We start from the raw sequence: 19493 nt of genomic DNA on the forward strand, positions 1-19493 counted from the left end.
AGAGTAAGCAGTAACACCAGAAGGTATGAAAAATATTTGTAAGCTAACCAGACAAAGATCAGACCTCATTAAAAATGTACAACTAATTTGTCCAGTGTTTACAGAGGTTTTCATTATTCAAGGTAAAGCCTCTCATGAATTCTTTGATTTAGAGTATTCTCAATTAACTACACAGTGATTTTGCACGCTCCCTTGTTAGGCTATCATCTGCTATGGATAACTTGGCTAAGAAGCTCAGTGATATATATATTCATTTATCATAATTTTACAAACACAGCAAACCAAAAAGTTGCCCTTGCAGCTGCAATTCTAAGCAGCAAAGTTTATTTGGAATATATTTCTAAAAACAACTCTCAACATCAAATAGTAAAGGTTCTGTTACAGATGTCATCTGAGCAAGCAGCAAGATGTAAATTTAAAACATACAGTATATTTTTCTTTTGCATTAAAGATACAAGATTACACAGTTAAGCATATGGAAGCCCATTAAGACAAATCAGCTTACCACAAAAAGGAAAAAATAAACCAAAAAACAAGACGTTCCTGAGAATTTTAAGATTGCAGGATTGCAGTAAGGACTCTCATTTTTCAAAAGGTCAAGAGATAAATACTTCAGACAGTGGCTTCAAACCTACGAAGGACAGCCACGCTAGTATGTGGCTCACTTCTGAAGTGTTCACAAGAGAAAACTACAAACGAGATCCTGTTGCAATAAGGATTAAGTTTACTAACCATAGTTGCCTGTACCTACACTGGAATTCCTGCCCTCACCCACTCCCTCTCCTGCCATCCCCCCAAAAGATGTCAGAAACATCTGCAGCCCAATGATTCACATTTACACATTCTGATGTAAGACAAAGGTAAAGCTGTGTAACTGAAGGATTTTGGAAAAAATGTTTCATCATGTTAGTAAAAAAAAGCTCAGCACCTTGCAGATCAAAGAATATTTACCTATTTTGTTTGACTATTAAACACAGAAACAAAAGTCTAAGAAGACAATAAAGCAGTAAAAACTTGAACATAACACTGAAGAAATACTCAAATAACATAGTTGATGTTGTACTACAACATTTTACTTCATTTAAGTACAGAAAATGTCACCCATCCTATGATTTATAAAGTACACAAAATATGTACATAGAAGAAACCAAACCCCATCAAAAGATGATCATATTTGTGCATATGTACATAGAACATACACACCTAAAATGTGCAAATTTCTTTTAATGCAAGTTAAACAAAACATTTGCAGGATAGAGTTGTACAATGATAATGGAAGATAGAGGATTCTAGATATTCTAATGGTGTTTCATATCTACAGCCAGTGCAAACTTACAAGGCACAAACTCAATGCTGATGTTGTAGTGTTTTAAGTCACATTCAGGCACATCTCCATTTGCAGTTCTGCAGAAAGAGAGCAATGGAAGTGCTACTTTATATTAAAACAGCCAGCCTTATCTCCCAGTTTAAGCACTAAACTGATGTAACCTATATGCTACAGTTACCAGTGGTGTTCTTGGTTAATTTATCACTGGAAAGGCCGTGGCTAAAACATCTGTTCTAATCTCCTTGCATGTGAAGTATGCTATTTCCCAAAATACCTCCCAGACATTCTCCAAAGACTACATATACCTTGCCAGCCTCAACACGTGGGATCTTAGAGGACATTACTAATGCTTTTTTCTAACTTCAGTCAAAACTTCACCAGGAAGAGAATCCAGATTTTAAAAACCAAAACAATAAATAAAACAAATCCAACCCCCCCCCCCCCGGCTAGAAGAGCCAGCAAAACACCTTCTGAGTTACTTGCATTTAACAAACTTGTGTTAAATTGCATAGTGACAGTGTGTACCAGCTAGTAAAGACTTAAAAACAAAAGCTTGCTGTTTAAGGCAAAAATTTAACACAGCATAGCAGAAAAAAAGCCAAATAACAGGTCCATCAATATTTCATCAAAGTACTGGCCCATGTAGTCTTATCCTCACAGTGTCTTCTTTCTTACTTTAACAGCAAACCCACACTTGCAGTATGCTTGATTAGAAAATTTTGTTGCATTTCCCTAAATGAAATGAGAGCAATTAATACATATGCTGATTGACTGATATTGAAAACACCTGACAAACATGTTCTCTGCTACCCTTTAAAAAGGTTTTTGACCTTACTGGGAGTTAAGGTCAAAACCTAAAACTCACTCGTATCCAGGTCTAATATACCACCTAATATGGAACTAGTAATTTAAAGCTTTCTAGTATTTATTAGACATTACCACATCACTTTGCTGTCTCACCCTAAAATTGCATTTTTGTATTATTTTTCAATAGAAGACATTTAATAGACATCTGAGGAAAACAATACAATACAAAAGCTTAAGGGTCTTTGCAAAGGTATCTTCTATTCCTTCTGCAAAGTATGAAAGGGGTGATTTTATTGGCATTTATTTGAAGTGCCATCAATAAAGACACAAGAATACTTTAAAAAGAAAAAAAAAAGGTTCTAACGCTTCACACATATCTTTGGTTTAGCCTTCCTGGCCAAAGTCTTCTGTAAACTTCTTTAACTTCTCCAAGTCCTGTTCATTAACTGTTGGTTTTATGCTAGCAAGTGACCTGAGCATATCAGCCTGTCAGAAAAAAAACAAACATGTTTTCAGAAACAAGTATAGTACCACTGCTAGCAATTTTGCTGCCAGGACAAATATGCATGAAAAACAACAATAAAAAGTTCCTATTAACACGAAACTTTAAGCCTGAATACTTCTGCACAGAGACAGCCTTTTAACCCTCTGAACACAGACAACAGTCAATGAGTTTTTCAGTAACAAAATCACAACCTCAGATTCAGGTTTAAGCCACTCATCCATTCAAGTTTCATTCATCACTTTTTTTTAAAAGAACTGGACATTTTTTTGGTCATTTACTGTTTTCAACCCATGATTAACTACAGCAGATTATGTGGAAAATAATCAGATGTTCCCATGTACTCTTCACAGTCCAGCAATGTAGAACAGCAGTTTGTAATTCAGCTCTAGCAAAGTTTTACTGCTCCTGATTGGTAATTTCTGTCTCTTCAACTCAGTAAATTTCCTAGATATTTAGATGCTAGGAAATGGATTTTAGAAAAAAAATCATAGGTCTATGAAGTTGAAAGCAGCAGTTAAAATACACTATGAATAAAAAGGGTAAAGAAAACAAATCAATTCCCAGCCAAGGGCAACTGAAAAAAGTAGATGCCCAACACCTCATATTGCTATAAAATTACGGGTAAAATCCAGAAATTAGTATAATGGTTTTCCACACATGATATTTCTCTCATCAGACCAGAGACACCCTGCTCAAAAAGAATTAAAGCCTTATGTTTTAAGGACAAGAACTGATTTTGGACACTGAAACATCTGCCTGTAATGCATCAGAGCCCAGGTACCACTAGGAGCACACAAGGAACTGCTGTCTTTAATTCCAGGAAAGACTGATTAAAAATCCAATTAGATCATGCAGGGAGAAGTTTTAGGGCAAGCCTGCACCTGCATAAATCCTCTTCTGCTTCCTCAGTATGCAAATACACACAGAAAATTCTTTTCTGAAATACAGTGATGGTTCTATTTTCAAAGCATTGCATGTGATCCCTATGATCACATTTATTTCTTTTATTCCTTACAGGACTCTTCGCACACACGAAACTACAGCAACAGAGATTTGTTATTAAGTGCTTCCCACAAACTTTGTACTTAAATACAAAATTTTCTTCTGCTGCTCTTGGGGAAAAATATAGAATTAGAGTCCAGCAGTTATTTCTTTTACAGTGATCTTAAATTGAAAACTGTCTTACATATTTTATTCCCTAGGCCAAAGGAAGTATTTTCATATGCACAAAGAAAACAGCAGAAAGAACTGAATCACCTATGATGAATTTAAACTTAAACTACCATTATATTCAAAATCTTCTTAACATTTTGGTTTTATACTTGTATTTGGGCAATACAAGGGCAATATTTACCTATAGCACATCACTTCCTAATTTACAGTGAATGTAATTTTCCATTTCCCAGTATTAATGCCACAGTGATGAGAAGAAAGTGTATCATGGTGCAGAAACCCTTAAGGTTTTGAATGAATAAAAGCCAAGTGAAAGAACAGTGCAAGAGGCAGATACTGTCCATGGATGAAAGGATGGCAGATGCATGCCAGCAGACAAGAATAAGAAATGCTTATCAGGTTTAGACAGCTGTCTTTTTCATAGCATGCCATACTGTAGTGATTTATGTTGAGAATTCAAATGTTATCTGGTATGCCCAGCATTTCTGAAAACAAACATCTCATCCAATTGTCCTGAAAAAGACTCTTTATCTTAAAGTCTTTTAAGAGTTCTGCAAAATAAGAAAGAAATGCTACAAGGAATACCTACCATGGAAACTCTAGGCTCCAGTAATTTATCACCTGGGACATCCATCCATGTCATTTCTATGGCTTCAGGATCACCTGGAGAGCAAGGGGTGAATAAATCTACCATCGTATTCGGATTAGACACTGATGGTCCTTTTACCTAAAAATAAGAAAACACTCAGTTTATGGGAGTTATTAGTTTTAAGACAGAAACCAGAAGCTGAATAGCATCCCAAGCAAAAACCATTCTTTGATTTTATGCAGATGCCCTACCCATTGGGAGCACATGTCCTATGAAAGAGAAATTGTACAAGTGTACTGGTATTATTCACTTTGAAAACATGCAGCTGTGCCAAATCCCAGAAGCCACATCCTCTTAAGGCTGAGGATTTCTGCGGAAAACTGACATGCCAGGAAATCTGCTTGGTGAAGACCACCCTTCCTGGTCCCTGGTCACTTTAGGAGTTCATTCACCGCTAGTTAACAGCGCTCTAAAAGCTTCCCAGTGCTTTTCGCTCTGGCAACCCGCGTTCCCAAGCTCCCAGCATCTTTCCCGGCACCACCTGAGCAGCGCTCCGTAGAAAACAGCGCCACCTAGCGGGAGAACAAAACACCCCCCAGACAGACGGACAGACACAAACCAGCTGCCCCGTGCATCTGCTCCCTTTGTGCAGTACTGTCCGGTACCAAGGCTTTTGCCTTCCCTCGCTGTTACCCGCAGCACCGCACACCCACGGGAACTCGGAGCATCCCAGAGGTTAAAGGACAACACACTAATTGGCTATGAACAGAACTGGATTTGCTGTTCCAAGCTGTATTTAGAGCAAGATGCTGGGGAGCAGACTGTAATATTCAAAATGCACTCTGGCAAACCTGCATTATCACACACAGCAAGGAAAGGTTTACAGTTAATCACTGACAGCTGAGGAAAGCTCTGCTGAACTGAGGCAAGTCGTCTGTTATAACACAAATAATAACGCTAAGATTTTGCTTATAAAAACACAAAATTACATCCAATTAAAGCATTAACAATACAAGTGGAATCAACTTGGCTCATGTCAGAGCATTCAAAGTATCGCAGTTGTGGGTTTTTTCCTTCCACTTTTTTATTTTCTTGAGCAAAAGTAGGTAAGATTCAAGAAGTGCTTTTGAAGTTGTTCCACAAACTGTGACAACAGAAGCTATTTCATTGCTCCATGGCAAGCTGAAACATACCTCAGATTGTTCCAAATCTGAACTAAACACTAAAAGCTAACAGCCCTTTAGCCAGAAATGCCATTGTCATGTAAAGTTAACAACAGATAAATACTTCAGACATCACTGCTTAAGGGAAGGGAACATCTAGAAAATCCTTGATATATCAAAGTCACGGTTTATTTATCAACAAATACAGCTTGCATTACACTGTTACTGTGAGCTGTCCCCAGAAGTTAAATTTCCTGCCCTCTCATATTCCGGACCATACTGGATTTAAGTACGTCTTTCTCTCTGAATCTTAAGCTGAATGAGTTCATTGGAAAAAACCACATTAAAAAAAAAAGAAGTCTATCTTCAAAATGAGTGTAGCTGTTCACTTCAGGACCCTTAACTTTTTTATGTCAGGTTGAGTTGCTGGTAAAAAAACTGTAATTGTAACTGAGATGACAAAGAACTGCTGCCAACACAACATACATGGTACTCAACACCTTAGGATCCAAAGTTTTTCCTACCATACCTGCTCTTTTAAAAAGCAACAAATTAAAGCTTCCTTTTACAGCAATTAGCACCTCTGCAGAATATTCTGACCCACCTTCACCCAAAAAACATTAATTTCTGTAAATATCAAACTTTGCATTAAAAATATTAGCAAAAAGTACCTTTAGTCTGGGTCTACTTTAAAATATGCTACACAGCAAAATAAAATTTTATTCAACTGATACACTGCAAAATAAAATTTTATTCAACTAATACACTGTATATATTTTAACCTCTGTTTATAACCATTGATACTATCACTCCTTTTTTTCCATTTAAGAGTTTAATAGTTTTCAGGGAACAATAAATTTGACTGAACAAGGCCCATCTGTGCAAATTCTCCAGGGGAAAGACATTCCCAGACATAATGGATTTAGACTGGTGGTAAAGAATGCCAGTTGGTTTTTGTACATATAAAGTTTCTGAGATTCATATATTGTGAAGAAATGTTACTCAAGTCAATACACAGCATGTAGACGTAACTGGAAGATAAGCCAAACAATATAGTTTGAATAGGCTCTTTGGTGTGTACCTATGTAAAAGTAAACTGGTTTTTATATTACAGCAGTGTAAATGAAACACAGACTTTGCTCGGTTGTGTTGCATCTTTACTACTGTAATTGATTCAATGTTTCTACCAAAACTCTACGAGAACCTTAATTTTTCAGTTTGAAAAATATGCCAAGTAAACAGAATGTGCTTAAGTACAATCCATCTGTTCTCAAGTGGATGAGGGATACTTTTTTTTTTTCAGCATGTTAAGAACCACTTAACTTGAAATAGAAAATAAGCACTTCTGTAACATTGCCATTTAAACGGCTAACTGAATGCTTTTAACACTCTCTAGAGACATTAAGAGTCAGAGCATGAATATTCAGAAATTAGCTCCACCAGACTTATGGCAGGACTAGGGAGGGGTACAGGAAAAGGAAGAACAGTTCTCCCCAGTCAATAAAAGGGACATCATAAGCATGCAGTATTACCCAAAACCAAATTCAGTTTATTTGTAAGGAATTTTCAAATTAAGACTGTTCTCATTGATGAAATAACTAAAAAATTTTGATTCCTACTTACTTTTTTAAAGTGAGTTGCCGATTGCACTTTTCTAACAGGCTGCATCAGTGCATCACGGACAATGATGCTTATATCTGCACCAGAGTAGCCATCAGTTCTCTTCCCAAGCTCTCGATAATCTGAGTCTTTTAGGTCATGTGGAGTTGACCCAAGGTGAAGTTTGAACATTGCAGCCCTGGCATGGTCTTCAGGTAAAGGAATATAAATACGCTTCTCAAACCTGGTTTAAAAAAAAGACAAAAACAAAGTGTTCCCAAGATGCCAACTCATGCAGGTGCACCATGGAAAGAGCTCATGCAAATGAACTTGCTTCCAGCAATATTAGAAAGCAGTTTCAGTACAACAAACCTTTAAAAAAAAAATCTGAGGCAAATATTCAGCAACCTGTTCTCATAAACAATATTTTAGTTAGTATAAGCTAATATCCAGAATATAACAATTGCTTCCTTTCCATTACAAAATCCTTCTCTCCAGACTGACGTTTTTCCAGCAGAGTTTGAGTCTTAAAAGAAAAAACCAAGAGAAAGAAGTCTTTAAGTGTTAAAGTGTATTTGAAAAGATTTCACACTTAAAGAAAGAACTGCCTGATAACAAGTTTATGCAACGACTTTCTACAGTCTCCAACTGAATTAAGGAAACACCATAGATGGAAGTAAATTTGAAGTCATTCTCAAGAAAATACTGGTAACAGCAGTTCCTCCTTTGAAGCAGCATCTGTTCTCAGAGTGGAGATTACCTCCCACTAACAAAGTAAGAGCAACTCCAAATTCTGCTGAACACAATAAACCTGATATACATGACAAAGTGGCTCAAATCCATGAAAAAAGAATTTTATTACAGCCACTGTTGTACAAGTTCTTTTAAGACTTGTGGGCAAGAGCTAGGGAATTTCTCTTTCATGTAGCTGAGAATGAGAAAATGGTTTGGGTTGAGAGAGACCTTGAAGATCATCTGGTTCCAACCCCCCTGCCACAGGCAGGGAGATCTTCCCCTAGACCAGCTTACTCAAAACGCCATCCAACCTGGCCTTGAACACTTCCAATGATCCACAGCTTCTCTGGACAACCTGTGCCAGTGTCTCACCACTCTCATCATAAAAGTTTCTTCCTTATGCCCAATCTAAACCCATCCTCTTTCAGTTTGAACAACTTCCTCTTGTCCTGCCATTACAAGCCTGGGAAAAAAAACCAAGGAACATCTCTCCACTCTTCTAATAAGTTCCCTTTATATACTGAAAGGCCACAATTAGGTCTCTGTATCCTTCTCTTCTTCAGGCTGAAAAGCCCCACTCTTATAATTTGCCTTCAGAAGAAAGGTGTCCTGATCATTTTCATGGCCCCCTTCTAAACACACTCTATCAGGTCCATGTGTGTCTTTTACTGTGGATCCCAACCAAAGCTGGAATTTCAAGAATGACTTGAAATTCTCAGCAATACCTTCACTTCTAAATCTGGCTCATACAACTCTAGAGTCATGTAGATGAGAAGTGACATCTGGAGGTGACCTGGTCCAACCCCAAATCAAACTGAAGTATGGCCAGCTTGAATTCAGTATATAAATAAAAGTCAGTGTCAGTCACAAAAAAAAAAATCAATTATTTTTTAGCCAACAAAAATGGCCATTATCCAAGCTGTGTCCTCATCACAACATAATCCTATTTGTCACATAACTGTATTTGTCCTCTGCTCTGCAGCTCAGAGAAAGATCCAAATAATCAGGTACAGGCAGTCCTGTATCTGCAAAAGTCCTTTATCTGCAAAACAGCAGTTAAAAATCACAAGTTATGCCTGACCAGTAGAAAAACATGGCATTTTTCCGTAAGGTTACACTTCCATGAAAGAACTCAAGCTACTCACCAGTTTGTTAACAGCTGAAAAGGAAAGCTTTACCCTCTCTTGCCCTTCTAAGGTGTGTATTTTCTAACTTGTCCTCTAAGTCCCCCAGAAAACTAAAAAGCAAGCAGAAAACTCCCGTTTCTTCAAGCACAATCAGCAAACCAAGAAATCAGATAAACTACAGGACTGAACGACCTACCTCTCTCTAAAGGGGCAAGTGACTATCAGTTTATCTAAGTCTACTTTATGGAATTGAGCTGCAGAACATTAACTGTGTCTGCAAACATGAGCTGGATGAACACCTTAAGCACTCTCTGGCTGAAGGCTCACATCAATTGTGAATTGCACACCATGAAAAAAAGTGCCACCATACCTTCTCCTGATAGCAGAATCCAAAACCCAAGGTATGTTTGTTGCTCCTAAGACCAAGATTCCTTCATTGTCAACACCAACCCCTGTATCAGGGCAGAAATAATTTCACAGTTTAGATGATAAAACAGAGATTGTTTTAAAAAGCCATCAAAATTTAATGGGGTAGAACTGCAGATATTTTTAGTATTCTAATGCAAGTTACACTTAAAAATACATGTCTTAATTTCTCTGTCTGATTTTGAAAACCAAATAAACTTACCTTGCATCTGGACTAGAAATTCCGTTTTTATCCGTCTAGCAGCCTCACTTTCATTTTCACTTCTTGACCCACAGAGGGAATCTATCTCATCAATGAAGATGATAGAAGGTTTGTTTTCTCTGGCAAGCTGGAACAAGTTTTTCACTAATCTTAAAGAAGGAAACAGCTTCAGCTATATTAATAATTACAACAGCAAAAACACATAGCTTCAGATTGCGATATAGTAATTTCCTTTAGAGAAAGCAAGGGGAAAAAAGCATTAACATAAAGGTACTCAAAGACACAACATTCTTCCAGCTCCATGACTCAGAAACACACTGAATGAGAGAGCCCAGCATAATGAAAAAAAAAATTAGAGTGCTCCAGGCATGATTTTGCAAGAGAAAGCCCTTTTTCAGTTTACACTTATACATGACAGCCTGGACTATACAAAACCACCAATTTAGAAAGATTCAAAAGAAAAAAGCTTTCTCTAAACATTTCTAACTTAATTCTAGCGATTTTGCAAGAAATAACATGTATCTTTACTTTTTACAAGTTCACTAACTAAATAATTTTTGTATTACAAGAAATATTGGTTTCAAATCAAATAAACAAAACAATCTAAACCAAACCCCCATATACTCCTAGCCATCTCTCATGAACACACTTTACTAGTTTAAAAAAGAAAAATAAATAGGAACACGCAGGGAAATTCTTCATATTACAGCACTAAATCTCAGGCAATAGTCTCAAATGAAGTCAAGCATAAAATCTAATGCCAAGCTAGTCTCCAGTTCTGTATTCCTTTTGCAACATAAGAAAAGCAGCTTAGAGTTTCCAGCTTTCTGGGAAAGAAATAACTCACTTCAAACACTTTATCTAACAGCCTTTCTTTCTCATTGTATCAGCTTTAAATAGTGTTGCTCAGTTGTCCTACAATTCAAACTATTAAATCATGGTTATGACAAGTATGCTTATCATTGTATGAAAATCCTTTCCGTATAAAACCAGAGCTTTTTATTAATTCAGGAAATCTCTTTTGGAAGACTAGATGGACAAATTCCTGGACTTCTGACTGCAGCCAACATGTCACTCATGGTCTTCTGGCTTCCTGGTCTTCTTCATACATCACACAGTAACAAATGAAGACTTAGCATGAGCTCTGTGGTGCTCCCAAAATCTTTTTGAGCACTGAAGAGTTTCTCAAAATGCAGCATATAACGGTATCTTTACATGGCACTGTAGCATGAAGCACAGAAACACCTATAGCTTGTTTTTAAAAAGACAAGACCATTCTCTTAAATTCTTTACAGCAACTTATCTCACTCTATGATAATTTCTTCTTGACAATATTTTCCTGGACCTCTGGCAACTCCAACTTACTTTTCACTTTCACCTAACCATTTTGAAACAAGGTCAGATGAAGATACTGAGAAGAAGGTAGAGTTGTTTGCTTCTGTCGCCACAGCTTTTGCTAAATAAGACTTTCCTGTTCCTGGTGGTCCAAATAGGAGAATTCCTCTCCAGGGTGTTCTCTTGCCTGCAAGAGAGAAACCAGCAGTTTTCAAGAGACTTTTTTCCGATTTTGCTTCCTTAGGGTGCTTGGAGGTTTTCCACATCTACCCATGAGAATTCTGTCAGATGGATCACAATCTCTTTGTTAAGAGATCGGCTTGAGTCTGTGATACATTGGTACAACACACTTCACAGGCTCCAGTGCCAGTCCTGACTGGCCAATAGTAAATAAAAGCTGTAATCCTGACCTGTAAACAAGTGTGGAAATTTAATGGGAAGGATGACTGCTTCTTTAAGTGCCTCTTTGGCACCTTCGAGGCCAGCAACATCACTCCATTTGACATTTGGTCGCTCCATAACAATTGCTCCTGTAAGAAAAAACTGTCTAAGTTAGTGATGTACGTATCTTTTCACAATTACAATAAATTCCATTTGGTGAAAAAAGAAATCCATGCCCATGTCTAGAGTGAATAAAAACAAGGCATTTCTAAGATGATAGGAACACTGAATTCCATTAGTCAAATGGATGTTATTTTTACAGAAATCTGTCACATTTTTTTACCAAAATAAACCCTGGATAACAAGAACATCTGTGAGTTAGTAGAAGTCCTGGCACCATCTCATAACTAAACCACCACTGCACTTCCCAAAAAATTTGAAATTTAATTTTAAACAATGTAGCTACACTAGCTCAGTATTTTTTAAGATTCTCCAGCAGATGAAGTAATTTCTTGGTATCTCCAGATATGCAGCAAACAAATGGATCATCTAGTGGAAAAGAGGTTTGAAAGCTAGGGCTAAAAGCATCAGAAAGGTTACATGAATCCTGCTTAGCTGTAGAAGCATTTTTTTAGTCAAGGCACATTCGAAGTTTTGCACTAAGTCTCATCTTCCTCAGTCAATGAGTTCAGCCAACTGAGATGTAATTCAGCCTTCTCTTCAGACTGTTTAGTCTGACATGCTAAAAATTTTGTCTCAATTACTTCTAGATGGGAAAACCTGGAATTCAGGTAGTAATAGATTATTAGATCTACAGTATTAGATCTTGCAATCCTAGCCACCACTTCTACTATCTGAGGTCAGATTCACGTGGGAAGAAATGAAGTCTGTATAGTGAGAGACAGGATAGGAGTTCAATGCTCATCAATTTTCTGTCACTTTTAAAAAACCATAAAACTGTCTGTTATAACAGTGCATAGGATTAAATAACGTGCAGAGAAGTAGAAAAAGCACAGTACAGTTTCCGATGGTGATACAACAGCTCCTGAAATTACACAGGCACAAGATCTGGTAAATGCATTTGATCTATGTTACAGTCAAAAACAGGAGAACAATGAGGTTTCTTCAGATCCATAAGCACCTTCTAGTAGGGAAGTTCTGAACAGTTCTTCATTGTTAAAGGGAAATAAATATCAAAAAGCCCCCTTTTTACTGCACACCAAACTGTTGGTAGCTGCTATACATTGTTTCACTGACTGCGTTCTGTATTTGAGTTCAAAATCCCAAACTATGCTACTGAACTGGGACAGCATCATCACTCCATATAAGAAAATGCTGCCTGTTATTATAAATGGGCAAGAATCTATCTTTCTTACTCCTAAATATGAATACCAGTCTTTTTGTGAAAACAGTCCTGCTTACACTAAGTGTTTGTACATCATTTCCTTAGCCTCTAGGAAACATGCTATTGCACTTCAGAGTAAAAAATACTAAATCAGTTTAGCCAACAGCTACCTGGGTTTTTGCAACTTCTGTTGGAAAATTCTAGACTGATAGGTGATACAATTTTAACATGAAGCATAGGGTGCAGGAGATACATTTAAATATAGTCACTGTGTAAGTTCATGGCACACAAGTCCTTTTACTTCCCTAAAGACTATGCTTTTGCACATGAAGATTACGTACTAGCTGAGCCACTTACAGACATTAAGTTAATCCATAAAATTTTGATGGTAAAAATATAGGAACTTGCTTGACTGAAGTGATCCCTATATAAAGAAAAGGATGCTTTAAATTACCTTGAAGTTGATTCTGTAGCTTCTTTTTTTCAGGGTCCTCTGACTCACCTTCCCCATCACTGTCATTCCTGATTAGGAAACAAAATGTTGAAATACAGTAAGAGAGACTTCTGTCTTAGCATAAAAATCAGAATGCAAAAAGCAGAAAACCCATCAGGCTGAGGAATGAAAGAAACATTGAGATGCTTTCAGACCACTACAGGTTTATATGATTGTAGAAAAGCAGAAGTACACTTTTCTGTGATTTCTTTCAAATTCATCTTCCTTTGCCATTTCAACTGCCTCTTATGGGTCTGAGCCCTCTTAACACACTTCTGTGTGCTTTGAGCCAGCTTTTAGGAAACAACCCTTATATCCAGCAACACGGAGGTGCTGGAATGGCTTGTTTGTAGACATTGGCACTTCTCTTCTATCTGGACAAGAAACAGGATTTGGCCAGTTCCGTCAAGTACTATGAAACTCATCAGAGCAAAGGAAACTGGAAGTTAAAGGAAAAGAGACTAGAGAGGGAACACTTGGAGTAGAGGTCATGAAAATACATGTAGATTTCATGGTATTACCATTTCCTTCTATTATAAATGAGCAGAAGATGGTACAGTTCAAAAAATAAGGCTGATGAGATGAGCAGACACTGAAAGAGACTGAAAATCAGGTGAAGTTTTAAGAGACAACTGAGCAACTTTAGCTGTTCAGGACTCCTAGAAAGGGCAGTCCCACCAGAAGGTATAATCCTGAATCCTTCCTCTCTCCTCTCCCCATAAAGGGAGTAGCAAATGCAAAAGAGGCTGGGCTTGTTTGGGTGGCTCTGCTTGTTCAACTCTCTGCTATGCAATGAGAGAAACAAATCTAGGAGAAGTGAAGCAGTGGAGAGACCAGGTAGCAGCAACACATTGGAAGGATTCAGTCCACCTTACACAACTTTACATAAGGCTTTCCATCTCTTATCAAGCATGAGACAGATCATACTCAGTAACCCCAATAACTACCAGTCTGAAATTATTTTCTAGTTACTAAGTATTTAAATGCAGAAAGCCTTTAAAGGTTATCAGTCTCCTTGCCATTAAATCCAAAAATCACTGGATTCAGCTGTTAAGTCTGAAGCAGCTTTCATTCTTCAGTGAATTTCGTATGCAAATGTTCACATTTTAGTAAACAAGCACAGAAATGCTTGTGATTGTAATTCAAGTTATTTTTATTAGCCCACTGTACTTCAGCATTAGTAGTCCCCTGAAGCATTCCAGAAACACAAGTTAAAATGATCTTTGAATAGCTGAAGTTTAGAATATAATTTGAAGTTTAGAATAAGCTGAGTTCAGGAATTATTTTGCTTTACCTTCTCCAAAAACATACCCTTTTCCGTCTGCAGGACCAGACTCTTTAACTGGTTTTGGTGCAGTTTTTTCTCTCTTTTTCAGATATTCTTTCAGCTTTTCTGCTCGGTCCAAGTATTCTGTACATTTTGCTCTAATGCTTTGTTTTGCTTTATCACCCTGTGCTTCATCTAAGAGTTTGAAGAGAAACAATTCTTTGTTATCAGCAAAACACATGTGCATCAATCAAAAAACAAGACTAAAAATCTGTCTTCTTTATCTCTTATCAATATACCTCTCTCAGGGTTCACGACATAACCAAACATCTCAACTACTTATTTTTCCATTATACCTTGGAAAAAACTGACCAGAAGGATGTCATCATGCAACAGAAATCAAATATTCACATGAACATTGCCTTGGCTTAAAATTTGACTCCAAAGGATTAAGGACATCAGCACTGGAAACTTTTCTGTCAGCCTTTCAAGCTGCTAGACATTGCCTTAATAACTGCTTTTCTAAAATAGCTAATCAAGAAGCTGCTTGTGCTAGGCAATTTTTATTTAGAACCATACTTGATTCTTCCATAGCCTGCTAATTTGAAAAGATAAAGAAACATTACATAAAACATCTGAAAAAACTAAGTGTGTTTCAACAGCCACGCTGTTCTCATCATCACTATTACAGTATTTCAAACCAACAATCGAAATTTAACATGTCAGGTTTTTGAGCTAAGTTTCCAAAAGTACATCAGTATTGTTAAAAGCATAGAAAGTGATATTCTGAGAAAGTCTCTAAGATTTAAATGGTCAGGAAGTGATAAACACATTATCCTAATAATAAAGGACTATAAATAAAACTATTTTTTTCAAATCATGAAGATCTGTAAGTGTACTTTTGTCAGGCAAGCAACCCTAGCCCACTTACACTAGGGCTGCACCCACATTAAGAAAGCCCACTCCTTGCATACAAACACTGAATGTGGCACAAAAGGTACACAGCAGTGAGAAAAGGCATAAAGTAATGAGAATATGGAAACTGAAGAAAAATTGTTACATACAAGTCCATCTCATACATTTTCTCGGCCAAGATAAACAGCAAGACTGACATTAAGGAGCAAATAATGTCAGCAGAGAGGCTTTAGAAGGGCAAGCAGCATGAATTACAGGAGCAAAAAGCACTCTGCAGATACAGCAAAGACTTCATGTGTAACATGGTTTTCAGCACAACAGAAATACAGGGATCCCTGTACTTATTGTCATATTTCCTCGTGCAGTGGCCAGCTTGAAACACTGCTACAAAAGTCCAGAGGAGAGACAGCAAACACCTGCCTCCTGTCTTAAAAAAACCTAAAACAAAACACAAGTAAAAAATAATCTAATTTCTTACAAGAATGAAGCAAGCACATAACACAGTAAAGGTAAAAGCAGCAAAATATATGACCTCAGTCAAACTACAATTAGCAAGTATCAACTGTTTATGAGAGCAAAAATTTAAATACTGATGTCAACATAAGAGATTACTCTTGTGCAATCTGACAATAAACTGTACTTAATCATCCAACACATCACACTTACATTTAACAACATGGATAAAATACTGCACAGCATGTTGGTATAAGCGGAAGGCTTCCTCATAGTTTCCTGCTTTATCTTCTTGTGCTGCCTTGGTAGCAAGGTCTATTGCTTTCTGTAACACAAACAAAGAATTAATTGCTGTACCAGAGCATTTTCCATGATCAGAGACCATTTAAGCTGTTACTGTTCTTTGATGGCCAGTTTTTCTGCTCCTCAACATTTACCCCCATCAAAGCTGAAGGCAATCGATTGTCCTAGGTGGTGTTTTGTACAAGACACAATATTTCCATCCTTTTATGAACAGCAGGACTTACAACCTGCTGAAATTTACTAGCACACAAAAAAGCACACGTGAGAAGAACAAGTTTCTGTGTACTAAGATGGAACTACTACCACTACTATGCAGTCTCTCTTACCAAACTCATGCATTTTTTATGGAAAGATTTGGAAATCCATTATAAGGCTTGGGGGTTTTTTATCACAGACATAGAAACTTTGAACTATGATACAGATATGCTGTTTAAGGTGTGGTTTAGGGGTGCACTTGGCAGTGCTGGGTTAATGGTTGGATGCAATCTTTTCTAGCCTAAACAATTCTTATGATTCTATGACTGATGACATCAGTAAACCCTGTAAACAGCAAAGTCAATACAGGAAGTACTTGATTACAATCACTGAAACTAGCATTGTCACTCTTCAAACATGATGCTGGGAGACAACTTCAAAGACCAGTTGCTTGGCTTTTCTAGGATGATTTATATTCTTGATATCCTAGTGAGAAATTCTAATTATCACTCTGGTGGGAGAGGAGAAAAAAAAGCCCAAAACAGACAGAGAACATACCCAAATCTCAAGCATCAAAAAAAAGTTCTATGAGAAGCTATGAATGGATTTTTACTTTATTTGTTCAGCTATTTTCAAGTAAATCTGAGTGAGATCTAAGCCACTGTATTGCACACACTGCCCTGTGGATTTATTGTATCACCACTATTCCGTTGCTCACTCATAAGTGCTTATTACTTTTTATTACACTTTCCTCCTTGGAATGCTCATACCACTTCCAGACAATTAAAACCGTCATTTTCACCACCAGTTCATGTAAGTTGAAAATAAGCAGTCCGCCAGAGTTAACCAACACCAACTAAATATTCTATAGTCCCTCATGTATTTTTCCCATGGGGTTCCCTTTCGTAAGCATTGCTAGTATGCTCAGGATGATTATGTAATGTCAGGGAGCAAGGCTGAGAATTTGAACTGCAGCAAAGAGTTTCCATTAGACATTCCAGTACAGATATTCTTGCCAATATCTACACTCTGCTGGTTTAGGCAGAACAAGGCTAGTAAACAATAGCCATGAAAGAAACAGCAAAATATTGCACTCTATTCCTTTGTGTTGTTGTCTTGGAAGCAAAGATCATCTCAACAGATCCACTTGAAATCAAAGGTATTTAAAAACAATGAACCAATTAAACAGACTATGGCTCTGTTGTGACAAGTGCTGGAGCACTGTAAGCATCTGTTTCTTTGAAACAGAACCTCAGTCTTTCCTTATTGGAGAGGCTGGGAGCTCAATAGCAGTTTCCCAGGTATGAATGGACAGCTGCCTCCTTGCTGCCCATTTTATGCTGACTCCCTTACACATCTCTGTGCACCATTCAAATCTAGAAACAGAGCAAAAATTAACCTCCCAAAAAGTTATTTTCATATTAAAGTTCTTAAGTCTCATCAGTGACTTTAATTACCATGGGGCAGCCCAGTAATTCCCAGATCCAGTACAAGAAAGACAGGTGACATTAATTCCAAAGAATAAATGTCAAAGATGGCCTGCTAAAACAGAACTGTGAGAAAACGGGGCATGTCACAGACCTGCTCCTCTGAAATAGGCAAAAGTCTGCATCACGTATTGCCTGGTTTTGCTACACTCTCTTTTTGTAAACAGCCAAAGACTATTACCTGGCTAATAGTTTCTCAGCTCTAATACTTCATTACATCAGCTGCATCTTAGCCTGTTACTGTGAAGAACATCACTGCTGTCAAACAGAAAATCATTATTAGAAAGTTGTATGAACTAGGGCATAGATGACCAGCTCTAACTATGCCTAAGGCACAAACTATCAGGCCATGGGTTTACAGTTTGATGAACATCACCCAAGGAAAGAATGTCAGCTTAAAGAGATGTCATTCTTCTCCTGCTTATTATAAACCCTATAACATCTCCTCTAGCTTTGCCAATACAAACATCACACTGCCAGTGTAAACACTGCATACAAAAATGATCACGGTTCAAACAGCCGAAGAGAAAAAAGGGGTGTTTGGAACGCACTTATTTCACTTCGGGGTCTGTTTTGCCGGCCAGCCGCAGCACCGATTGCACCCCCGCAGCCGAGGGTTAACACAAGCGGAACAGCAGAGCAGGCAAGGGCTTCCTACAGCCACCAGGAGCCTTACGGCAACACAAGCCAAACCACGCGTCCAGAGCACAAGAACCAACAGCGCCTCCCGGGCGGGCACTAGGCCCGCGTCCCGCAGGGCTGGTGCCCCCAGGGACCCCCTCCCCGGGACCCCCTCCCCGGGACCCCCTCCCCGGGTCTCACGGCCCAGGGCGATGAGGGCTGACCCCGTAGGCTCTGCCACCCCGAGCCCAAGCCCAGTCCGCCCCACGCCCCCTTGGCTGCGGTGCCCCCGGCCCGCTGAGCGGGGGGCGTTCGCGCTCCCTGTGCCCCGGCTCCGCCCGCAGCCCCGGCCCGGGACACTCCCGGCCCCGCTCCTTCCAGGCGCCGCCCCCCGCCCGCCGCCGCTGGCCGGGTCCGCCCCGCGCCGGGCAGGGCCGGCGTCGCTGTACCTGCAGGTTGCCGGTGTTGGCCGCCATGGCGGAGCGGCGAGGGGAGGGAGCGGGAGGAGAGTGGCGCGGGGAGCGGGCCCGGCTGCCGGTGGCGCAGCGCCCCTGCCCCGCCGCCCGCGGAACCCAAACCGCGGCCTCCGCCGCCGCTTCCGCACCGAGCGCCGAGCGCCGCTTCCGCCTCCGCTTCCGGGCACGCCCCGAGCGCCCGGCCCGCCCCCGCCGCGGGTGTGCCTCGGCCCGCGCTCACCTCGGCGTGTTTGGGCTTGGGAGGGGACTCTGGGGAGCATCCGGTCCAATCCCCCTGGCAGGGCAGAGTCACCTGGAGCAGGTGACACAGGAACGCACCTCGGTGGGGTTTGGAATCTCTCCACAGGAGAGTCCACGGCCTCCCTGGGCGGCCGGTCCCAGTGCTCGGCTACCCTCAGCGTGAAGAAGTTCTTCCTCATGTTGAGGTGGGGCTACTTGTGCTTTAGTTTGTGGCCACTGCTCCCCGTCCTGTCGCTGGGCACCACCAAAAGGAGTCTGGCACCGTCCTCTTGGCACCTGCCTTGGGGATATTTATATGCATTAAATAAGATCTCTTCTCAAGCCTCCTT

The 19493-nt window shown here is 39.3% G+C and overlaps 1 protein-coding gene across 2 annotated transcripts; it reads right to left on the reverse strand.

Annotated features, from left to right (window-relative positions):
• Positions 1-289: 289 nt before the first annotated feature.
• VPS4B (vacuolar protein sorting 4 homolog B) lies at positions 290-19056 on the reverse strand. Of its 2 annotated transcripts, XM_068198047.1 has the most exons (12): positions 18009-18033; positions 16056-16167; positions 15731-15827; positions 14519-14669; positions 13169-13236; positions 11399-11518; positions 11019-11175; positions 9654-9802; positions 9396-9477; positions 7188-7407; positions 4402-4539; positions 290-2620 (listed from the first exon to the last, which is right to left on the reverse strand). In XM_068198047.1, the coding sequence occupies exons 3-12, from the start codon at positions 15738-15740 to the stop codon at positions 2519-2521; spliced, it is 1197 nt and encodes a 398-aa protein (XP_068054148.1). In that variant the 5' UTR covers positions 15741-15827; positions 16056-16167; positions 18009-18033; the 3' UTR covers positions 290-2518. The 2 variants fall into 2 exon arrangements, with proteins under 2 accessions (XP_068054148.1, XP_068054141.1); XM_068198040.1 differs by lacking the exons at positions 15731-15827; positions 18009-18033 and adding an exon at positions 18898-19056.
• Positions 19057-19493: the final 437 nt, after the last annotated feature.

Source organism: Anomalospiza imberbis, chromosome 1, assembly GCF_031753505.1.
Source record: "Anomalospiza imberbis isolate Cuckoo-Finch-1a 21T00152 chromosome 1, ASM3175350v1, whole genome shotgun sequence".
In the NCBI taxonomy this organism is placed as follows: Eukaryota; Metazoa; Chordata; class Aves; order Passeriformes; family Viduidae; genus Anomalospiza; species Anomalospiza imberbis.

Excerpts from the sequence above, each read along its gene's own strand:
- VPS4B (XM_068198040.1), bottom strand. The coding sequence starts at position 18,924 with ATGGCGGCCAACACCGGCAACCTGCAG. Across the intron at positions 13,237-14,518 it reads GGTCCTGCAGACGGAAAAGG|GAATGACAGTGATGGGGAAG; the intron begins GTATGTTTTTGG and ends TTTCCTAATCAG. Across the intron at positions 9,478-9,653 it reads ATTTCTAGTCCAGATGCAAG|GGGTTGGTGTTGACAATGAA; the intron begins GTAAGTTTATTT and ends GCCCTGATACAG.